At 32.3% G+C, this 24,178-nt stretch overlaps 2 protein-coding genes and 2 pseudogenes across 2 annotated transcripts; all 4 read right to left on the minus strand.

Annotated features, from left to right (window-relative positions):
* Positions 1-4,403: 4,403 nt before the first annotated feature.
* On the minus strand, positions 4,404-6,537 carry LOC114720422 (rhamnogalacturonan I rhamnosyltransferase 1-like; annotated as a pseudogene).
* A 3,070-nt stretch (positions 6,538-9,607) lies between these two features.
* On the minus strand, positions 9,608-11,433 carry LOC114720421 (rhamnogalacturonan I rhamnosyltransferase 1-like; annotated as a pseudogene).
* A 156-nt stretch (positions 11,434-11,589) lies between these two features.
* On the minus strand, positions 11,590-12,311 carry LOC114720425 (rhamnogalacturonan I rhamnosyltransferase 1-like). The gene is made up of 2 exons (XM_028906068.1): positions 11,893-12,311; positions 11,590-11,660 (listed from the first exon to the last, which is right to left on the minus strand). The coding sequence occupies exons 1-2, from the start codon at positions 12,266-12,268 to the stop codon at positions 11,590-11,592; spliced, it is 447 nt and encodes a 148-aa protein (XP_028761901.1). The 5' UTR covers positions 12,269-12,311.
* Positions 12,312-15,532: 3,221 nt separating this feature from the next.
* LOC114720424 (uncharacterized) lies at positions 15,533-19,887 on the minus strand. The gene is made up of 6 exons (XM_028906067.1): positions 19,463-19,887; positions 19,272-19,375; positions 18,302-18,399; positions 16,530-16,738; positions 16,128-16,177; positions 15,533-15,874 (listed from the first exon to the last, which is right to left on the minus strand). Exons 1-6 carry the CDS (start codon positions 19,833-19,835, stop codon positions 15,824-15,826), a joined length of 885 nt encoding a protein of 294 aa, XP_028761900.1. The 5' UTR covers positions 19,836-19,887; the 3' UTR covers positions 15,533-15,823.
* Between the last annotated feature and the right edge of the window lie 4,291 nt (positions 19,888-24,178).

Consider the following 24,178-nt stretch of genomic DNA (forward strand, 5'->3'; position numbering starts at 1 on the left):
ATTAGATTAAAAAAATTAAATAAGTTAGTTGATTATAAGAGATGTGATATGTTTTTTCTAAAATACCATAATCATCTTTCTTATACCCCTTTCCATCTTCTACTTAATTATGGTTGAGGGAGTATCCATAGAGGTAATTTAGAAAAAATTGATAAATATGAGAGAAATGATTCTTATATTTAGAATTAAAACCAACTCAAGAATTGGATTCTATATTAAGAACCATAGGAGTATAAGATTTTATTTAATTTTTATTTTAATTCTAAATGCGATATTCTAATTTATTTTTGTTTTTATGCTTATATTTTTTTTAAGATAATCTTTCTAATAATAACAATTCTAATCAATACACTTGATTAGTGAGGATATTTTAAAAGAAAACATTTATTTATTACAAATAACTACCTTAACTTATTTTTTGATCTACTAGTATTAGTTAACTAACTCTCATATTTAGAACCGGAGGTAGTATTTTGCTGGTAATTATACTTTGTTTTTAATTTCTAATTTAATACCTGTATTTCTATTTTTTAATTAGATGTTTTCATTTTGCCATTTTAGCATTGTTAACTTGTGTACAGGGACTAACAATACTAAAATTACAGGAGCTAAACATATTAATTGTGGAGTTTATAATTTTTTTGGAGTTTATAAATTTAAAAATAATTTATTGGCCGATAATATATTGGCGGTACAATGCACCTGGAGAGAGGTTGTGGGCATAGTATGGATTGGATGAGGGAGAGAAGAGTGACATTTTGTAGAGAAAGGAACGATATCACGTCATGGAGGCATCATGTAGCCCTGCTCTCTGGGCCATACCTGCCACACACGTAATTCATTATTGCCCTTCCAATAATAAGTGCCTTGAATTTTGGGAATCAGTTTTGGAATTTGTATGAATCCCGTGGGCTCCTATGGCCTCATCTTCGCCCCTGGTTCTCAAGCTGTCTCCTTCTCCCGCTCATTGTATGTATCCTTTCTGAGTCTTTTCTTTCATATTCTTTCTTTCCCTTCATTTCCTCAACTACCAAACTCACCCTCCCCCATTTATGTTCCCATCCTCTTCTTCTCTTCTAACTACATATGGTGAGTATAGAAATTACATAATTCCTTTTTCAATATTAAAAAATTAGCTAAATTTTAAAAAAATTCGTGTCGTTTTTCCCTAAAAACAGTCCTTTTAATTTTCATTACTATTATTTGAATTTAAAAGATTTGTATTGACGACCTGGATCATTACAAGCGGGATAAAACTGTGACTTCTTGCTTTTTATGTAACTAAACTAAAATATCATTTACTCCTTTTGATTATTTGTATTGGTACAAAAAGCCCCAGATCTGGTCCCTGCCTTAAAAGAGATGTCACATCTCAAGTTCAAACTACTGTTTGGATAGAAATCAAATTATATATTTTAAAAGTATTTTTACGGTATACGAAGAAGTAAATACGTGAAGGAGTTTGTCTCGTTCCGTAGAGAATGACTTTTAGGTGCTTCCAAACACCCTTTTATACATACGGGTTTGTACGTTAAATATTTGTGCATGTTATATTTTGATCCTCATGGAGAACAATTATTTGCATTGAAAACTATTCTTCTTAATGAAAAATTCCTTGATTTTTAGAGACAAAGTAAAAAATATTTTATATTTAGAATTAATTAAATTTCTATGTTAATTCTTATGTTTAGAATGAGAGAGCATAGAATATCATCACTTGAAATAAATTACTCCTCCGTTCATAAATATAAACCCATTTTGTAGTGTAATTTACATTTAAAATAGATTTTATATTTAAGATCGGAGGAATATATTATTTATGATTATAAACACCACCTCGTTGCTTTTAAAAAAAAAAATTACACACACATACAAGTCATCAAGATCTCTCCTTTTCTTTTCCTAACACAATACTATTAAATGAGAGAAGTTTTATATATGTTATTATTGACATCATAATAAAAACAGTGACTCTCTCTCTCTCTCTCTCTCTCTCAAAAAAGGTGAGAAGTTCTCTCAAAATTTCTCTCATTCAAACTTGAACTTATAGAAATGGGCATTTTTATCAAAATGCTACACATAGTCAAATAAATTATCAAGTTATCATTTGATGAGAACTGTTCTCAAAATTCTACTCCTCTATTTCTAAATGTAAATGTAAAATTTATTTTGCAATATAAATACATTTCAAAATAACTTTTATACATAGGACCCGAAGGGTATATTAAAATTCTGTTTTTGCCGGACATAAAACTCGTTCTTCCAGCAAACAGCTTTATTGAATACTTCTCACCATGTGGCTGTTGACAATTTACCTTACTGTTTGTAGCATCGTGAAGACTTTCTCGTAAGCCTTTTCAAAATTTCTCTTACAATCTTTTCCCAAGAGAAAATTATCATCTAAGGAGACAGATGATTGCAACTATAAACCGTTTGATTAAATTTACTAATTTGTGAAAGTTTTAATGAACCTAGACCGTTGCAATTTTATCAAATTGGCTCAAAACCAAAACAATGGCATAATGGAAAAGAATCAAATCCAATAGAGGCCTTTGTCAGAGTTTGCTGCGGCCCTTGAGTTCCTGACTTTCAAAAGAAAAGGAAGGTTTTTTTTTTCCCATTACATTCAATTTAAACCCATACAAATTTAATTTAAATTTGAGACCTCATTCAAATGCGAGGAATGGCTCTGCCACTAATCAATCTATCATAAAAAAAAAAAAGGAGAAGGTTGTTAAATGGTCACATTGATAAGAAAAGAAGGAAATTATGATTAAGATGAGAGGAAGCATGTGTTAGGTTGGATGATGAGGACCAAGAACTGTTTTTTTTTTAATTTGATCTGATTTTTTATTTTTTATTTTAATTTTTTGGTGGTTCCAAACTTGGATAATCTCTAGGTTGCACATGTTGAAACCTTAGTGGTGGCAGAGAGCACATTCATAGGAACCAATAATAATAATAAGAGTGTATAAAAATATAATTGGAATGGAAGTACTAATTAATATCTTAGGGATGAAGTAAATTTGGGGATAAGAATCAAATACTAAATTGCAATGAAAGCATTCAGATTGTCAGAGACTGAACCGCCCATGTGCTGCTGCCTCTGAATTCTGATCCTAATTTGTACCATTCAAGTAATTTTCAATGCAGCTACCCCGCAACCATGGTTCGTTGTTTTTTTAAAAAATAATGTGTGTGTTCCCATTTCACAGGACAAATGGAGCCGCCCCAATTATTAATTTTACTCCTTTTTTTTTACATTCACCTTTTTTTGTTGTTTTTGCCATAGGTCCCATTGTTTTCTTTTCATAAATGAAGACACACAGTCTCGTATTTTACATCAGATTCTCATTCTCAGATGGTGTTTGTGTGTCAACACACACACACACACACACAATGGACATCAAATTATTTGAATATTGCATCCCTCGTGGTGTCAAGAATCTTACTGAAATTATTCTGCAAAGTCTTTATATATAGTTCAAATATTTCTTTGTTTTGGGCCTGAATTTTTGCTTTGGAAAATGATTATCAGCCTGCCCATTTGGTTGGGCTCAAACTCAGCCCAATTAGAGATTCGGGCATTTGTGATGAAAGGGAAATTTTTTGGGCCAGAAAAGCCCAAGGTTTGAGCTTCCCGCGGCCCCTCATTTTGGGGGGGGGAGGCTTGACCCAAAATGAATCCCGTATTGGAATTAGCGTTTAGCAGTCGTGAGTGATTATTTAGTGCATGCTTGGTTTCCAACAGAAAACCAAACACACCATTGATGAAAGGAAGAGCTATTTAGCTTACAGTTAGGGCTATCTTGGGATGATCTCCTGTGCCACTAGCAAAGATGAATGAAGAACAGATCAGACATACCCAACAAACGATATTATAGCAAATGATACTCCTCCGGTCCTTAATATAGGACCCAATTGTTGAGTTGTTTTGGTCTTATATAAGACCCATTTCTCATATTTATTAATTTTCTCTAAATTACCCCTATGAATATTTCCCTCAACCATAATCAAGTAGAAGAGAGAGGGGGTATTAAGGAAGATGATTATGGTATCTTAGGAAAAACGTGTCACATTTATTATAATTAACTAACTTACCTAACTTCCTTAAATAATCAAATTAGTTAAATGGGTCTTATATTAAGGACCGGAGGAGTATATATATATATATATATATATATAATACTTTAACTCATTTTGTGGACGGTTGATGGTTGATAAGGACTAATGACCTTATCTTACAAACCTCAAGACCTCAAAAACCTTATTTTACAAACCTCAACGGCTCTACTTTCAAGTCTGTTGTTGAATGGGCCTGGAGTAGTCTTCGGAGCATAAAAACTTGCATTTGCTGCAAAGTTGAGGTCTTTATGGGGAGGTTTTGGTTGATTTTGAATCCATTATTGGAGGCATTCTTGAGGATTAGCATAGAAATAATCCTCCAGCTTGGGTTTTACTGGAAACAGGGATCTTACTGTTGGACCACCTCTTCTGTTAGCATGAAACTTCCTTCACAGCTTTAGCAAATTCATCCCAGCTCAGCTTCCCCATCTTGTATTGATCTATTAGACGCACTAGAATATACCTGTTTGGAGTTATAGTGGTTCTAAACCCCAAGTACCTGCAGAATAATTGGTCTCATTATATGAATTTGGTCAAAAAGTTCCGAGAAAAAAATTATAGATAAGTCCCAGGAAAAAAATTGATTACTAACACATCTTCCGGAGAACTGTCTAAAAAACACAAGATAAGTTGTAAATTTCTTTGTTTGATTCATAAATGTTGCAGGAGGACTTGTCAAACAATATCAGTAAATTCTAAACCAATGAATTTGGATTTTTTTTTTTTTTTTAAACATGTCCTCCTATGATACTTACGAGTAAAATTTAGAATTTACAATTATCCCATCTGTTTTTACAGAAATTCCCTAAAACCCTATTAGTAATAAGTCAAATTCAGGATCTATTATGATTAACCGCGATCTATGCGTGATTTTCCCAAATTCTTAGGTGATTTCATAAGATGTTACCTTCTGTGGCCTTCAACAACTTTAGCCATGTGCCAGGAAAGGTAGGTATAAAAAATGTCACTTTCTATTGAGACAACGTAATCCAATGCTGCCATCCTTTTGAGTGGTTTTGGAAGGACTCAAAATCAGAGGGTTCTAATAATGTTCCTTTTTAACCTGTTTCATGGGCAAAGTATATCAGAAAAGCATATTATACCAAAGCACATAATATACATGTAAGTTCAATCATGATTTTACCATATTTGGGAAAGCTTTTCTTAGAGGTACCATTCTTCTTTCTCCCCCATATATATCCCCAGCTGCTATGTATATTTGCATTTGAGGGTCAATGTCTAATGCCCTTAATGTCAGAGCAGTTTCCTCTGGAGTTAAAGGGCATAAACCATTTTGCCTTTTTCTTTGAGGGTCTATTTCCTTCTCTTTCCACCATGGATATGCGTACCTGAAAAAACAAAACTCCTAAAATGACTCTAATCTAAAAGATAAGCAAATTAAATTGATCATACATGAAACTTTTTCTTTAACAAGGGCTATTTGGAACAGATTTTTGTGGATCTTTATTGTATATTTTGTGAGCGTGAAGGATCTTTGTGCTGACCTCATTTCTGTCAGTACTTCCCTTCTGTTTTATTGCAGCCTTCATAGCAACCAGAGAATGCCAACATGTCCATTTCGTATCTGAGGTGAAGAACTAAGAAAGGACCTTTTTTCCTCAGAATTCTTACAATTTTTCTTCCAACTTCTCGTATTGGAGCTGTGAATCGCAGGGCCTGTAATTCACACGGCAGCGCAGCTTTTGAATATCCACAGGAATGCCATTGTTGGCAATCCTGGCATCAGCTTTGGAAAAATGAATCACACCCATACTTTTTAACTCGAGGAAGAATCTGTATTGTGTACACAAGATGCACATAAGATCTGTCATGCTCAAATAAGAGATTCATTCATGCAAAAAATGAACCTTGGGTCTTTTTTCAACAGTGAAATAAGAGATATTAGGAACTTACAGAATCATGATAGTATGACAAGTTGGACCAACTAGCTGGTGGCATAGAATAAAGGTATCTTGTCTCCAGCTTCTTCTTCTCCTCAGGAGGAAGTTCCTTCAATATTTACACTTCATTTCTCAAAGAGCTAATGAAATAATCTACGTCGAATATGTCTTCAAAGCGACTGTGAAAATCAAAGGACAAATAATGTTATAGAGTGATTAGAGCTCTTAGGCAATGATAAAATTTGGTCCATTTTTGAGCATAACTACCTACTGTCACGCCAAAGGAGGTATTGTCCAGCTCAGGAACTATGAATGTTAGATTTAAATATCTAGCAATGACTGCCATATCACTTATCTGCAGCAGAAAATTATCATGATCATGAATAAAAAAAGGCTCAAGTGCCATGAAATTTATCAAAAGGGGATTCAAATTTTGCTGATATACTCACACCAGCTCGCATTTGGTTCAATCCTCCATTGGCTGACACCATCAAATAGCCATTGTTCTGGTAAACCCCTGAAGATCAACATATCATGGAGTACATGTACACAAAATCAACTGGTTGCTTTTTATTTTTTATTTTTTTTGCTGCAGAAGTGTGGGTATTATGGTGGAGAGAAAGATACAAATGATGATAGACTATTCTATTCAATCATGACCAGTCATAATGAAGTAATATGCATATATCCCTCTTATTCTCATATTTACGCATTAAACTCACAATATTGATATCTAAATTTTTGCATGGTGGTCAGCATAAGAGTGAGGCATTCCCCTCTATGCTCTATCTTTGAATATAATTTTATGTAGTTGTTTTCATGACCACAAAGGATCCAACTTGACATGGACTAGACCATCTAAATCTATCTCCTTATTCAATCTTGATAAAAAAAGTAAGATCAACTAGTAAAATTGCAATGGACAAAAAGATCAGATCATATTCTTGAAAGAGTTGAAGATTGAAGCAGCTTACATTCTTAAAAATTTCAACGTGCATAATTGCTAAGCAATTATGGAATCTTTATAGTCTAGTAGATAAATGATGCAGGAAATTATGTACTTGTATTCATGACTACAACGGAAAAGGATCCAATTCGACATGGAATAGACCCTCTAAAGCTATCTCATTATTCAATCATTGTTACATATATATAATATATATATATGATCAAGTGGTAAAATAGCAAGGCAAAAAGATCAGATTCATATCTTGAAAGAGTTGAGGACTGAAGCAGCTTACATTCTTAAAAATTTGAACTTGCACAACATGAGTGGATGTGAAGCTATCATGGAATTCTTATTGTATAGCAGATAAACCAAGCAAGAATTAAAGCAAGCATATGGTGGACTCACTTTCGGGTGGACGCAAAAGGACTGGATGAGGAGAACGCAGCGATGAGATCCTTACACTCATTGTGTCATTACATGTTGTGCTCTCCAACAGAAGTATACCCACCAACAACATGGCAATGGCTACAAGCAATAGAAGTTTGATCTTAGTCAGTGAAGAAAGAGAACTTATGCAACTCCTCAGATTGTCGCCTTTAACCCAATATTCCATACTAACAAAGTTTCTGGGTTTCGCAGCTTTAATCAGAATCAACTTTTTCAATATCTCCAACTCAACACCTCCAGTATCCTTAGTCTTGTTCACTGCTACTGCCAATTTAGGCTCTCCATTACCACCAATTTTCTTTCTCCTCTTCATCTTCACTTCCCTTCTCTCTACATGTAAAACCCAGAAAGTTTATGCATACTTGATGAATAAATGTTAAGCTTCATATTACAGCTTCGACTAAGCTTAGAAAAAGTGGTCTCCTCGCCAGCTTTACCCTCAAGCTGGTTCTAGGAGCCACCCTCCTTGCATTGTTGTGTTAAATGCTTTTATATATAATAAATTAATTTTAAACGTGTGTTGTTTCATTACTTTTTAGATAACGAAGCATTAAAAGGCATTAAGTTATGACAAATCCTTTGTTCTCAATGTTTAAAATTGCTGAACTGATTTGAAAAATGAAGTAATCTCCATATGAATAAATATGATATTAATATTAAAAGACTAAGGAGGATGTCTCTCAATCCTTTTTCTTAATATTAATAAATATGCTAACATCGTGTAATTATGGTGCAATGAATTGTCGATGAGAAATGACAAGTTTGAAAGCTTATCAGTAATTAGGTTACAGGGAAGCTATGTTAACATAGTAATTACAACATGAATAGACACATGATGGTCTTTTAGTTTCTTGACGAGAATCTATATAATAACTTCAATAGTGGCTCTTCAGAATATCAGCAGAGACCAAAACATGTTGGCAGATATCTGAAGGCGATGAGTGGACCATGGGGTCTTCAAATCCTGAGTAGAGAAAGTGTGGAATTGCTAGCAGCTCCTTCCCTCGTAGCGTAGTTGTACTTTTTCCTTCCGATGTACTACCTACGGTCCTAATTATGAGACCCAGTTGACTTATTTGAGGAGATTAAGGAGTAAATTAAGTTAGTTATTTGTAATAAATAAGTGTTGTCATTCCTAAAAATCCTTGCTAATTAAGTGTATGGCTAGAACTATCATTATTAGAAGAACTATCTTGGAAAAAAATGCATAAATATGAGAGAAAAAAATGGATGGGGTCTTATAATTAGGACCAAACAAAAAGCCAATGAGATCTTATATTAAGGACCGGAGGTAATATCAAAAAATATATAATAACTTCAATATAGTTCTATCATTGGGCTTCTTTAGTTTATTATACTACATCTAGTTCTTAATATAAAAGCTAGTTGGGGGTTGAATTTAGTATGTTAATCCACTTTGTCTTCTGTCTTTTTCTAAAATATCCCTATTTATTGATTGTAAGGGGTTCATACCAAGGAATAATTCAAATCATCTAATGCACATGATTGAAAAAGATATTTTAGAAAAAACCAACACGTATTATGACATATAACCAAATTAACTAATTTTCTTAATTTCTAAATTAGTTATCTAGTTATTATGACTGGAAGATGGTATATATATTGTTGTGATTGCGACTAATTGTTGTCTTCTTCATTTTCCTTATGATTTCATTTTGTAATTCTATGACGAAAGTGTTACGCACCATGAAACACGTTAATTTTCGTGTTTGGATCAATAATTTGTAAACATTATAATAATAAATTAAGAGTTAATTAATTCAAGCAGAAAAAAATTAAAACTTATTGTCACTATCACGATCACAAATTCAAATCAATTTAATTTGATTGGAGGCGTAGTTATGTTATTATCTTGACATTTTGCATTTAAAGATGTCAAAGTTGCTTAATTTCTTTGACATGGACATGCATGGTGGATTTAACTTCCAAGATGTGGATATGGGTGATGCCTGAATACTGGATAGCATTTAAATTTATCAATAATGAATTTTTTGTTTCATTTTCTTTTTTGGAACTTAGCTACAAATAATAAATAAGGCTGATTCATAATAATACCCAAGATTCATATATTATTGCAGGGTCAATTTCCCCTTGGCCTTTGCAAGTTACAACAATATATCCCATACACATAAAAAAGGCTGATTCGTAATACAGAAAAAAAAAAATACTGACAAAAATATCTTATAATACATCTTTGAAACCAAGTTCTTCTTCTCTCCTTCTCTGAAAAAACCTGAAAAATGTGTTAATTCATAAAATTCGTCTGGACTTGACGTTCAAAAACTTGAGAAAAACTGAAAAATCTGGAGCCTTGGAACCCAGTTCATCATCAATGTGAGGAAGCATCAAGTTGTGGCAAACACTCTTGTGGATTAGTATAGAAGTAGTCCTCAAGCTTGGGTTTACCAGGAACCACTGTTCTTGTAGTAGGATTGCCTATATGATCTGCATGAGTTGCCTTCACTAAACTGGAGAATTGTTCCCGCTTCAATGTCCCATTTTTATACTGGTCTATCAGCCCCACCAGAACTTTTCTGTCTAAAATTATTGTTTCCTGAATCCCAAGTACCTGAAACCACAAACATATATATACACACACTTAAATCTCTTCCTGTATAGTTTAGCCTTAGAATATATGTTTACTGGGCCAAAAAACTGAACCTTCTGTGGCCTTCAACAAGTTCTGCCATGTGGCCCTTGAAAGAAGGAACAAAAATGTCACTTTCTATAGAGACATAGTAATCCAGTGCTGCCATCTGGTTTGAGTGATTTTGGAATGGTTCAAGTTCTGATGCTTCCAATAGTGTCTCCTTTTTAACCTGCATTGAGGCACATACACATGTATATTTACACAGGGAAGATGATTAGCAAGTGATGCTTAACAGTTGCAGAAATGAAAAATTATATAATACTAACCAAGTTCGGAAAAGCTTGTTTGAGGGTTTTCATCCTTCTCTCAGATTTGTATATATTCCCAGCTGCAATGTAAACTTGAATGTTTGGATCAATTCCCAATGCTTGAAGTGTTAGAGTCGTTTCTTCTGGGGTTAAAGGACACAAACCATCTCTCCTTTTCTTCTCTGAGTCTATCTCTTTCTCTTTCCACCATGGAAAGCAGCATACCTTAATCCCCCCCCCAAAAAAAAAGATTTTTTTCGTTTAAACAGATCAAAACATCATGTGAAAGCAGTGATAAAGATTCAAATCACAAGAGGGGGAAGATTGCCACCTCATTTGTGTGTTAACTCATCATCTCTTGCTGGTTGCAGCCTTCATTGCAACCAGAGAGAAAGCAATCATATCCATTTCATATGAGATGAAGAGACAGAAAGGCCCTCTCTCTTTAAGAATCCTAATAATCTTCTTAGCTACTTGCTCAATTGAGGAGTAATCTCAGAGCTTGGTAGTTCACTCTGCACCTTAGTCTCTGAACTTCCTCAGGAATCCCATTGTTTGCTAGCCTTGCATCTTTTTTGTGAAGTGCACTACCCCATATGTCTTTATGCGAGGTAGAATCTGCATATATTAATAACATACAATGTCAGAACCTAATCTCCAAAAATTTTTTCGTTCTAAGTTCTGTGTATGCGTAGGGTACATACCACTCCATAGTAATAAGTCATGTTAGACCAACTAATGGGTGGCATTGAATAGAGGGACTCTGTTTCAATCTTTTGCTTCATCTGGAGGCAGCTCTTTCAGTATCTGAACTTCATCTCTCAGTGAATTTACGAAATAATCCACATCAAATATATCTTGGAATTGGCTGCCATGTGAACCAAGATTTTCAAAGGGGTCATTTCTGTGGTAGTTGTATTATGCCTCTATTTTCTTACTGTTGCTGCAGAAAAAAGCTTTTCAGGACTGAAATGTCAACAAAGCATTCTGATGAAATTTCAGACTCACCTGTGGTCATTCCAGAAGGAGGTATTATCCAGTTCAGGAACTATAAAGGTGACATTCAAATATCTGGCAATGGCAACCATGTCACAGATCTGCAGCACAAATATATACATATATTTATATATATCACCCAGAATGAGAAAAAGAGAGCGAAGAAGCCAGGAAGCTTTTGAAAATAGAACTCATATATGCTAAAATAGTAAGTGATAAATAAATATGGAGAAACTTTAGATATAGCAATTCTTACCCAGCTCGCCTTTGATTGAGTCCTCCATTAGAAGAAACCATTAGATACCCATTATTCTCATAAATCCCTGCATGCATGCAAGCAAAAGTCTGTAACTTTATATTCCATTCAACTATCTGTTTCTGAGTTCTTATAAGAATTTAGAAATTATGCTAAGTCCAAACTCATGTTGATAGATTGATGAGATTTTCAGTAGTTATAAAGAGCTTGAGAGACTGAGAAAGGAAATTGCATATATGATTGAGGGTTTTAAGGAAGTTATACAGTGTGCAAGGAATATGGAAGATAAAGACACTTACTTTGACGAGGAAAAGAATGTGAAATTGCAGAGTGATCAGTGTTGAAGAAGGAGGTGGGTTTGAACTCATCTCCAATGCCTTTACAGTAAACTGCAATGATGGTCCAAAGAAGCATGACACATGTGACTCTCAGTCCCCATGCCTTGAACTGTGATGAATTGGACTTATTGAACACCAACAGATTCAGATCATCACCCTTCTTCATATCTCCATGAAACAACCCTTTTAATTTCTCAACTTTAAACCCTCCAAAACTGCCCAGTTTCTTCAGAATTTGAGCTTTGATCATCACTCCTAAGTAATTCATCTTGTTTTGATCACATCCCTTCTCCTTTGCTTCTGCTGAATCCTCAAAACCAATCTTCCTCTTTTCCATGCTTACTTATATCTGATATATTTTAAACTTGTTCCTATTTCTATATTTACAGAGCCAGCAAAAACAGAAGAAAAACCTGATAGGTTATTAAGAAAAGAAAATGGAAATCAGAGAAATTTTTGAGGTTTTGGGAGTTCAAAGAGAAAGGAAAGCAATAAGAATGGAAGGAGCGTGATATGTACAAGAGTATTAAAAGCAGAAAATTTTTCCTTCTTTTAGAAGGCATGCATGGTCCAGTTATACTGTGATGTTGATAAAATTTAATTTATTTCCCTTGTCACAAATATTAATATAGTGCCTTCCTGTCATATTTTAATTTTAATGTTTCAAGTCCAATGTCAATGAAAAGATAAATGTGTTCAAGGACACTGGGTAATTTGCAAAGTTTCTTTCTTATAATCTCATGAGTGAATATTTATAATAATTCAACTTTTATTTCATTAATCAAACAAGTTATTAGATTCTTAATTATGAGTAGTTATTAGTTACACTCACATAGGCGAGAAGATCTTACTAAACTGGGTGGTGCATTGGCCTGCATATTTTTAAATCTACTCAACTGCATTTTCTCTGCCTTTTTTTTTGGGGGGGGGGGCTCTTCTTCCATTCAACCTTATGCTTTTGATTTTAATATTGCATCATTCTTTCCTGTTTTTTTCTTCAGAATTAGATTTTCTCTATATTATTATTACTTTTAATCAGTATACTTGCTAAAAATAATCTTTCCGGTAAGGTGATCTGGTTTTTTGTAATTATTATTATACATGAAATATGGCTAGCCAATCATCCTATTTTATATGCACAATTATCAATTGAATACATAATATTTTGTTATAGTTATATAAAACCCTTAATCAAGAGTACTTGCTTGAGAGCTCATGATATAATATATATATATATATATAGAGATAATTAATCTTCGGACCCTTATAATTTCATTTAATTTTTAATTAGGTCCTTATAAATTTTTTTCCTTTTATTAGATCCTTTTACTTTCACCTGTTTTTAATTAGGCCCCTTTATTTTTTTTCTTTTTATTAGGTTCTTATAGTTTCACTTATTTTTTTAATTAGGTCCTTTGTAGTTTAAAAAAATTATTTATTAACTTGATTCATTAAAATTAATTTTAGTTTTAAATTAATAATCATATAATTAGACAAAATAATTAATATAATCTTTTAATATTTAATAATTAATCAGAATAATCAATTATACTTAACTATAAATTTTTTATAATTATATTCTAATTTTAAAAAATTTTATTATTATAATTTGAATTTTATAATTATAAAAATTAGAATTGAAAAATAAATAATATATATCTTTAACTAAAAATTTAAAATAATATTAACATAATATTATTATAATAATTTATTATTTATAGAATAAAGAATAAAAACTACAAGGACCTAAAATTAAAAATAAGACAAAACAATAAGTTCCCGATAAAGGAAAAAAATTATAAGGACTTGATAAAAAAACATGTGAAATTATAAGGACCTAGTAAAAAGAAAAAATTATAGAAATTTGATTAAAAACTGATTGAAACTATAAAGATTTGCATATTAATTATCCCTATATATATATATATATATATATATGAGAACTATTTTATTTGGGGGTGGATGCTGGATGTATAGTTGAAAGAGATTTTTTTGGTGTATAGTGACAATCGAATTCAAGGTTGTGATTCAATGGAAGGGAATTTGAAAGAAAACATGGTGAATTGAGGAGTAAAGAGAAATTAAGAAGTTGAAAGTAATGTAAGAGGAACAAAGAGGGCATAGCATTTAAGAATTTGAGTGTCCATCATTCATTCAAAGATTAACGAGACTCAAATTAATTTGCTCCCTCCCTCTCTCTATGTACATAGACACATATACAATTAGAAAGAACACGTCTCTCCTTTTTTATTTTTTGGGTCCTATTTATAAACTACTTCCAATATGTTTCATATAAATTAAAAAAAAAACTTAAACTTCATTTAGCTCTTCATTAAAATTAAACAACTTTTTAACTTTATCTCTGTTTAATTTATATTACATCTCATAAATGCAAAAATTAACACAATAATTAATGAATGATAAAATTGTATATCCATATGAAAAATTTCTCACTTTATCCTATAAATAGAATAAAAAAAATTTCTTTCTGTCTTGTAAATAGAACCATAAGAGTGTGTTATTTCACCATACGCCCCTTTTGCAGCCTCCTTTTTGAGTAAGAATGGAAGAATTTTCATTCAATCAACAAAATACATCATACAGGAACAGAGCTTCCTTACACACAACAATTAAGGCGGTGGAATGATGTACACAAGACTAAGATAACAGTTCCTACACTTTGTTCGCTGTCACAAAAATTTAGGTAAGTTGGATCTTATTTTCATATGATTCCTCCCATAGTTAATATAAGAAGTAAATAACTAATATACGAATATTAAAAAAATTAGTTAAGTAATTTTTATTAAAAGAATTAGTCTTCGTTTAGGCAATTTGTGTGTCCATGCTATTTTATTCTTTTGTCATGCAGCCTGAAGGCCGAAATCTGGAATGAAAACCAAAACAACACTGAACAATTATTCGAGTCCCCATCTCAACTCATGTTTTAACTTTTAAAATTTTAAAACGACTCAATATATCAGTATATATATAGTACTACTCCGGTTCTAAATATAAGACTCATTTTGTAATATAATTTACATCACAAAATAGATCTTATATTTATGACAGGAGTAATATAATTAATAGCCATATTACAACTCCCCTTAAATTCTGTATCATAAATGAGAAAATATGCCTTATTTTTTTGAGAAAAATTGTTACTCCCATAATTCAGACCCACCCCCCCCAAAAATCTTGAACCCAGTTACTTGTACAGGCCCTTTCATCAGTTTTGGGTCAAAACTAAAAAGCCCAACGTCCAATTCACCTCCACGTTGTTCAGCGAGACCAAACTCCCAAGTCCCTCATCCTTAATGGTCAAAAAACAGCCCCTCATCCCACAGAGACAGGTGAATGAGAAGAACACACCTGTTTCATTATTAAACAAGGACCCAATCCAGCATTAGCGATCAGCATACAAAAATCTGTATTCGGTCCCCCATCTGTTTTTCTGTGGCATAATATTGGTAGTAGCCTGGATGTTCTCTCATAAATCCTAATCAACAAAAGTAACTCCAGCTTCAAGAACTCTCATTCATAAATCATGGGGATGTAGCAAAACATAAAATATCAAGTGAATTAATTAACAATATCGGATCTCTCGACAAGCTTATATCTTCTTGTTTGAAACGTTATATAAGAACCATACATAATAAAATTAACAAAATAATATCACCTGTACAACGCAAACTGCCACTATATAAGGGTATTACCAAGTTAAATAAACAACGAATCACAATTCCCGTCCTCAAATCTATACCGCCATAAATACTACACTAGAGACTGCTAAAATTTTCTCTCTCTTTTTACCAATCACCGATCAATCTGTCCGCATCAAGCAGCAAACTTCAGTTTCTCACTTTGGAGTATTAATCGAAAGCAATTGGGCATCCTAATTGGTAGCATCAGACGTTTTCTTCGCATGCTTCTCCTCTTCAACATCCTAAGAATTTCAAGAAGAAAAAAAAAGTGCAGCTAGTTTTCAGACAAGAGTTAACGAAGCAAATTCCATAAATAAACCTTGGGATTGCATCCTTAAAACACAAGATTTAACGAAGCAGATTCCATAAATAAACTAGCTTTCAGAACCAGCTATCATATTTTAACAGGAAAATAAAACCATAGGGAAGTTAGATCATTAATAAATTAAAGAAAAATTGAAACGCAAAGTGGATTCTAGATCTAAGAGCACTTACTGAATTGCCAATCTTGTCAAAATCATCATCAAGGCTGCCTTCGCCATCATCTGAAAGATGGACAAGATAATCAATATGATATAGCGAGCCAGAATGATACCTTCACACATAGCTCATCGTAACAGAATGAATTATGGTTATTTTTTCCCCTGATAAATGAGTGGTGAATTTTGGCCCCAAAAAAAATGACTGGTGAACAAAGTAATCTGTCAAAATTTATGAATGCCCAACGTATTCAAAGATAATCGATTCTCAGGGGCTATAAGTAATCAACAATCAAAAGAGGAATAGCACATGCTCTTGCCCAAAATTATATCTACATGACAAGAATTAGCGACCCATCACCCACCAGGGAGCAAGTTTCTACAACCAAATCTGAAACTTAAGAAAGTATATTCAGACCTCCATCACTGTCTTCAAGATCGCCAAGAAGAAATGTATCCAAATCTTGCTCAGTTGAGGATGAATTAGATGATTTGCTCTTCCCATTTTTCCCAGTTGCCTCTACCTTTTCAGTTCCTCCAGTAACAGCTGTTTTCTCTACCTTATCATCCACTTTCTGCTCAGCTGCTGCTCGGAGGGTAACCTCCTCCAGATAGCGCTTCTCATACCTGATAGTAATTACAAACTTATAGAGTGATGGTAACTTTAAAATGTAACAAAATTGTCGTCATACACAAATCTCTGAATGGTGGAAGAGTTGTGGCAAATTAGAATATGATATTTTTCTTTTCCAACTTCTAATTTTCTGGGCATCCTTCTAAAAATTAGAAAGATGTACCATTCATTCATTATCATCTACCACATTTTAAGTTTGTCCAAAAGTGACTACATGAGAAAGCTTAGCCCAGCTCCCTCATATCTGCACAAAGGAACATAGTATTCCGTATGGCTTTTAAGATATACATGAGAAGGAAGAAGCTTCAGCTTGAGTCGATTTTACTCTATAAATGCGGCAATTAGAGTGTAGACACAATGGCATCAGTCATCAGTCATCAGTCATCAGAAGCAAGTCCCATATCAGCCTTCACTTACTAGATTCTAAATGTTTATCTGAATTTATCAACATTGACATACCTCCTTACGGCCATCCCCAAAGAGTCAACTCTGGCAGACACAAATAGCAAAACTAAATAAAAGCAAAAGCAGGAATGCCTAAGTAAGGTGCATGAGCCTCTTATTCGTAATTGGCAACAGATTCACAACTCTTCAATATGAATCCCCACATTGCCTGTACATTCCCCAGATCACCCTGGATCATAGAGGAACTATAAATATTTACTTTTAGGCAGAAATTGTATGGCCGGAAACCAAAATGTTAGGTTCATATAAAGAAATGTTATGATAAGAATGCAATTTCATTAGCTTTTAGACATAGCTGATACAACTTAAGCTTGAAGTTTTTATATAAGGTTTGAAAACAAAGAAGCTGACGGTGCAGCAAATTAAGCAAGATATCTCAAACTCAACCCCCGCCTCCATCCCAGAAACAAGCTAGTTCATAAAAAATGCCAAACTGGACTTTCAGTTACATATGATTTAATCGTTGTCATCCACTTAACTCATTGCTCTGACAATAGCAGTCAGTCTATCTTGCATGAGCTTTTCTAATTATCCATCAAAGGAATGAGGCTTCAGCTCTATATTTTCATCTTTACTGAACACTTTTGGAACTAACAATACTTCTATTCTCCCTATAGATATATTCAAAGCTGCCCAGCCCCCAACCTTGCATCATGTAACATTGTGACCATTATTAAAAAGATGCTGTGATTTTAAATGGCAGCATAATTATCAAATGGCCAATTCAAGTCATCTAAGATATCTCCATCGAAGTGTATGTTTCCATACATCCTAATGTTCATGAGGATAGAAAGAGCAGTGAAAATGTTAATACTTTAGAAGCAATTTTCAATGCATAGCCACAGCAATCAAACATTGGAATGGAGAAGTTGTACCATTACATATCTCCCTTTTTCATATTTCTTTTTTAAAATTGTTCCAGAATAATTTGATCAACATTAGAAAAACAGCAAGCAGGAAAGGAAAAAAAGATGATTATCATCACATACTCAGTGAATTACAGAGCTGCACAAGTGCCAACATAACACGTAAATTACTCTTTAAACAAGTCATGCCAGCAAAATGACTAATCAATATGCTATGGTACTTACGGAGCCACATGAGTGTTCACTAGTGTGAAATATATCTTCCAGAAGTGTCTTTCTTTCATAGCACGGGGGCATAATTCATATCTCAACCTTGAGATTTCCTGGGGAAAAGAAACAAATGTAAAAACTCGCAACTACTAGGCCAGCAATAATTCAAGTACATACATACATTTGGCAATTCCCACGTTACTTGGGTCTAAGACCTTTAAACTTTTTGCTGGAATGAAATAGTAACATTGTACTAGCAGGGAACAGAAAACCGAAAACTGGACTTATGTGGCAGAGGATAATAGTAAGAGGTCCAGTCCATCAATTTTCCCCCGTTTTCTGTAAAACACCACTGAAGGTACTACGTTATTGGAAATCGTCCATCTCAAATGGATTGACAATGTATGACAGCATAGATGATAATATCAGCGACTTTGAAACGGTTATTATAAGGAAAAAGGACACAACTGTTAGCACAGAGAGACCTGATAAATGGTTGAATCTCTTAACCCCGCATCAATATTTCTTTTCCATGAAAAGAAAGTTTGGCTAGCACAACTAGCACATATATTTGGCGGGAGTTCTAAGGAAACATCAGAAATGAAAACACAAAATAATCAACAATTTAACACAAGTTCAAAGAAGAGGGATTCTTTTCTCTCACTGCATTTCTGCCTTTGTCAATACGTGCATCAAACAAAGGAAGTTAGGATCAAGTAAGTAGACATGAGTTGAATCGTATTTCACACCACATGCTATCAATCAAGAAATTCCTAGCTGCACAGAGGTTTAAAATGATATGCCGCTCTTCTAATTAGAGGCTTTAAGGACAATCTATAAGCAAATGAAATACGAAAAATTTCCTCACAGTGAAATGGAATTAACTAAATGTAGATGTGGACAACAGAGAGAGATCTGAAGTCTGCAATAGGGATACAGAGAGATCCAATACATGACGCACCTCGGGGTATAAAAACAGAATTACCTTAACAGTGGTTAGAACAAGAGTGGCATGCTTCTCCTGAAATTCATTAAGATCTTTTCGAACGTTGGAGGCCGCCGTAGTCACATCAGAAGCCTCCGGTTCATCTGCATTACCCAGCAAAACCGACAACCACTAAATAAACACAGGATAACAGATAATCCAAGAAATGCAAAATGGGAATTCTCAAATACCAGATTTGAGGGGGAAGTTCTGGAAAGTGCTGGAGGTAAGTCCCTTAACGAAGGATCTGAGCTCGTCGGTGACACCTAAGGTTTGGAACTCAGACTGAGAATAGGAAGGTGAAGAATCGTTAAAATTGGGAATGGAAAGGGGCACAGAGAGGTGAGGAGGGATGATATCAGAGAAGGACTTGATTTGATCTGCTTGTTTGAGAGCAGCAGTTTTGATTTGATCGGCTTTTTTGGAAGCTTCAGCGGCTAATTCTTTAGACTTCTTGGCGGTTTCGGAGACCAAATCGGCGAATTTGGAAGAGTCGGCAAGGGTTTGGGATTTCTTAGCAGCTTCTTCAGCGAAACTCTTAGCTCTCTTCCAGAAGTCCTCCATTTTCGACTCTGCTTCTCAACCGGGATTTGCATTCGGTTGCTCAGTGCCAAATGGGATTTAGATTGTCAGCCAAGCGAACGTCGTCATATGAGGAGCAACGTACAACAGCGTTTACGAGACGGAAGGCTTTCGCTATACGACATCGTTTTTGGGATGGTAAAGGAAAAATGAAGTAATTAATACTAATATACTCCTCGGGTCAATAATACAGACTTAATTATTAAGTTAATTTTGATTTTAAATACAATATCTATGTTTTATATTTATTAGTTTTTTTTAAATTATCCTTATGGATACTTCTTCAATAATAGTCAAGTAGAAGAGAGAAGGAAGATATTAAAGAAGATGATTATGGTGTTTTAAAAAAAACACGTTATATATCTTATAATTAACTTATCTAACTTTCTTAATATAATCAAATTAGTTAAATAAGTCTTATATTAAGGACTGAAAGAGTATTACTTTAGTCTTTATTAGAAATTTTATATGTTAAAAATTAAACCACAAATATTAAAAATTAGGATATGAGTATGAATATATCAATGTATGATGTTCGTCCGTTTCTTAATATAAGATATATTTAACTAAGTTGATTAAATTAAAAGTAGTAGGTATGTTAGTTAATTATAAGAAATGTGACATGTTTTTTCTAAAATATTATAATCATCTTTCTTAAAATTTGTAATCAATGATATTATTTATAAATTAGAAAAAATAACTCGAAGTTTAATTGTATAGGAAATTGTATAAGAAGTGTTACTAGTTTATATATTATAGATCAAAAACTATATTTTATTGGCTGGCCAAAAAATAGATTTTAGTGGAATATTTTTATTAGTTGTGACATACTACCTTCAGTTCTAATTATAAGACTTCATTGACTTTTTTTTTATAGACTACAAATGAAATTTTATTATTAAGATAAGAAATAGTATGTATAATTTGTGGTGCATAATCTCGTTAATTGAAAAAATTGTTTAATTCTTTCTTTTGCCATCCATTTAGGCTTTAGCATATAGAGTACTTCTTCGATTTTTAATATAAGACCCATTTAACTAATTTGATTAAATTAAGAAAGTTAGGAAGTTAGTTAATTATAAGAAATGTGACACGTTTTTTCTAAAATACAATAATCATCTTTCTTAATACCCCATCTTCCTCTCCTACTTGATTATAGTTGAGGGAGTATACATAGGAGTAATTTAGAAAAAATTGATAAACATGAAAAATAGGTCTTATATTTAGGATCAAAACTAACTGAACAATTGGGTCTTATATTAAGAATTGGAAGAGTATATGGGAAGACAGTTCTGTGTAGACATGGAGTATATTGCTTTTTAACAATTCATTTTTGTTACTCCTCCTCCGATTCTAAATATAGGACCTAAATAACTAATTTGAGTATATTTAAAATATTATTTTAATTATTTAAAGTGATATTTTTTTTCTAAAATGTCCTAATATTCTTTCTTAATTTACTACTTGTCTATGAACAATAACACTTTTTTTTTCAGAATATTATATTTTGAATGGTAATATGATTTTATCAATAATGCACTGAGTCAATTATATTAAATGTGAGATTCGACCGACCCGACTCAATATTATCCGGGTATTACAAAATTTCTGGTTGGTAGTTGATTGATTTCAAACAAGTACTCAATTTCCCTATAAAAAGCATGCTACGTGCTCTCTTCCCCCCCCCCCCCATCAATCTCTAAATATTATTTTTAATTTTAATATCTTCTCTTGTTTTTTCATACAGAAGTTATATGGGGAATAAATTTGATTTTAAATATGAGATCCTAATCCTATTTATCTCAACATTTCTTTTTTTCCTTAAACTAGTTTAGCTAATTTATAAACTGATATATAATCTAATATTATATAAAATACTTTAAAAAATTATGTCACATTTATTATAATTAAATGATTTATTTGATTTTTTAATGTACTCAAATTATTTCAGTAAATAATATCCTTTATATATTTTTATTTTTAAAATATATAACATTATTACTTTGCTACAATTTAATATTAGAATATTACTTTTTTTTTGGTAATATTTTTACCGTAGAAGTCTAACATTTTTTATAATTTATTATCAGGATATAAAGATAAACCTTAAATTATTTTTTCATACATAAATATAAGAAAATTTTTAGAAATCATAAATGATTATATTAAATAAACAACTAAATTAATTGAAGTTGGGGTGAAAATAACTGGCCATTTCCCAACGAAATCTAATCAGATGATATTCTGATATTGTCACTTAGAGACAGGTTTGACTCGTTCAAATTTTACATTCTTATATTTTATTTTGTTTTTTTAGTTTTTGAAAAGCTTTCTATTGTATCTTTATACGAGACACGACTCTAAGACTTCGACTGGTTTGGGAAAAAAAATTGAGGGGGGGAGATGGAAATAAAGTTTAAATGAATTCAACTTCAAAAAATTAAAGAAACAACATAAAAAAGTTTGATCATTTTTATTATTTTATCTTACATTTTTATTTGATTAAAATTTTATAATCTCATTTTTTATTTTTTTTAATTTAACTCATTAAAAAAAAAAAATTTCCCTCATTTCCTTCGTTTTTCGGGTAACTGACACTTTTTAGTATTTTTCCCCTCTCTTGATGAGCCAGCATGATGCTCAAGTGTTTTCCACACTTAAATTATAATTTTTCTCTTATTATCAATCAATTCATATGAAAAACCATAATTATCTTATATCCATTTAAATAACAACAATAATAACAAGTAATACCTCCTGTTTTTAATATAAGAGTTAACTTGACTTTTAATTTGATACTAAATACATGATCTTAGTCCACTTTATATTTCATATTTATCTTTTTTTAAAGTAGTTCTCGTAATAATTGCACATATTAAAGATTCTATCAAATTATAATTCTAGCTAATACACATGATTAGTAAGGGTATCTTATAAAAAAAACCTATTTATTGCAAATAACTAACTCAATAAACTTTCTTAATCTACTCAAACGAGATAATTAACTTTTATATTAAAGACTGGATGTGGTATTATTTGGTGAGTTTGCCTATATGAATCATACAATGGGTTGTTAATACTTAATTACACAATCAAAATCTCAAATCCAAATATTCATTAATTAGAGGCATGGATCTTACAACTAAAATTCGGATTTGCTGAGATTTCATTTTTTAAATATTTTTTTTACGTAGAATAAAATCCCATTATAAATTTGTGGCAATATTTAATATATGTATATATATACAAAGAGAGAGAGTTTAAGTTATACAATCATAAAATGTTATATTCTAGTGTTGTTTATATTCCTCTTCTTCTTCTTTTTTTACTGTGTTATTTATATATCTCAACGAATATCTATCATTAAATATAGTACGTCTGGTTCTTAATATAAAAATTAGTTTAATTTTTATTTTAGTTTTAAATATAAGACCTCAATTCTTTTTGTCTTTTATATTTATTTATTTTTTTAAGGCAACCCTTATACACTTGATTAGCAAGTATATTTTAAAAAAGACAATTTCTATTTGTTATAGATAACTAACTTAACTAATTTTTTTAATCTACTTAAATTAGTTAACTAACTCTTATATTAAAGATCAGAGGCAGTACTATAATGTCAAGGAAATTTTTTTGGTTATATAAAAGTTTATGTCAGCTGGGTTTCAGGAAATCACCAAGACTAAGATATACTTCTAGATTCAAAAAGCACTTACAGATATATTTACAGATTACCTATCAATAAAATTCTTATATCGACAGTAAGATTTGAACTCATAACTTTATAAATTATAAATTAACTCCTTATCAATTGAACAACTCCTGTTTGTAGTGTCGAGGAAAATTGTCTTCAAATATAATGTTTTCGTTGAGCGTGTGACAATAAATGGACGTTAATTTTGGGCTGACCCAAAATTTTGTTTCGCACAATCACAAAAACTGCGACCCACACTCATCCCAGTCCAGTTACATTCTTAAACGCTATAAACCCACAAGCCCTTTCTTCTCTCTCTGTTTTTTTTTTTTAATTGAACCCACAAGCCCTTAAGATATTACTTAGTAGGGAAAATCCCAAAAAAGGTCCTTGAAATATGGAAAATGCCAGATTGGGCCCTTAAATTTCGAAAATGACAGAATGGGTCATTGACCCAATCTATCATTTGTGAAATTCAGGCGAATTGACAATTTTGCCCTCATTTATTCATTCACTACAATGATTCAAGGAATCACTATAAGAGTTTAGGTGTTATCTAGATTCGTATAGCGAATAACTATTCATTTTTTCATAGTCAGGTGTCTTGTTATTAACTACAACTAATGTTGTA

This window comes from Neltuma alba, unplaced genomic scaffold (genome assembly GCF_004799145.2).
Source record: "Neltuma alba isolate B1F8T4 unplaced genomic scaffold, ASM479914v2 tig00011984_pilon, whole genome shotgun sequence".
NCBI classification, from domain to species: domain Eukaryota; kingdom Viridiplantae; phylum Streptophyta; class Magnoliopsida; order Fabales; family Fabaceae; genus Neltuma; species Neltuma alba.

Excerpts from the sequence above, each read along its gene's own strand:
- LOC114720425 (XM_028906068.1), bottom strand. The coding sequence starts at position 12,268 with ATGGAAAAGAGGAAGATTGGTTTTGAGGATTCAGCAGAAGCAAAGGAG. Across the intron at positions 11,661-11,892 it reads ACATTCTTTTCCTCGTCAAA|GGATTTATGAGAATAATGGG; the intron begins GTAAGTGTCTTT and ends GCATGCATGCAG.
- LOC114720424 (XM_028906067.1), bottom strand. The coding sequence starts at position 19,835 with ATGGAGGACTTCTGGAAGAGAGCTAAGAGTTTCGCTGAAGAAGCTGCT. Across the intron at positions 19,376-19,462 it reads GAACTTCCCCCTCAAATCTG|ATGAACCGGAGGCTTCTGAT; the intron begins GTATTTGAGAAT and ends TGGGTAATGCAG. Across the intron at positions 16,739-18,301 it reads GTGAACACTCATGTGGCTCC|GTATGAGAAGCGCTATCTGG; the intron begins GTAAGTACCATA and ends AATTACTATCAG.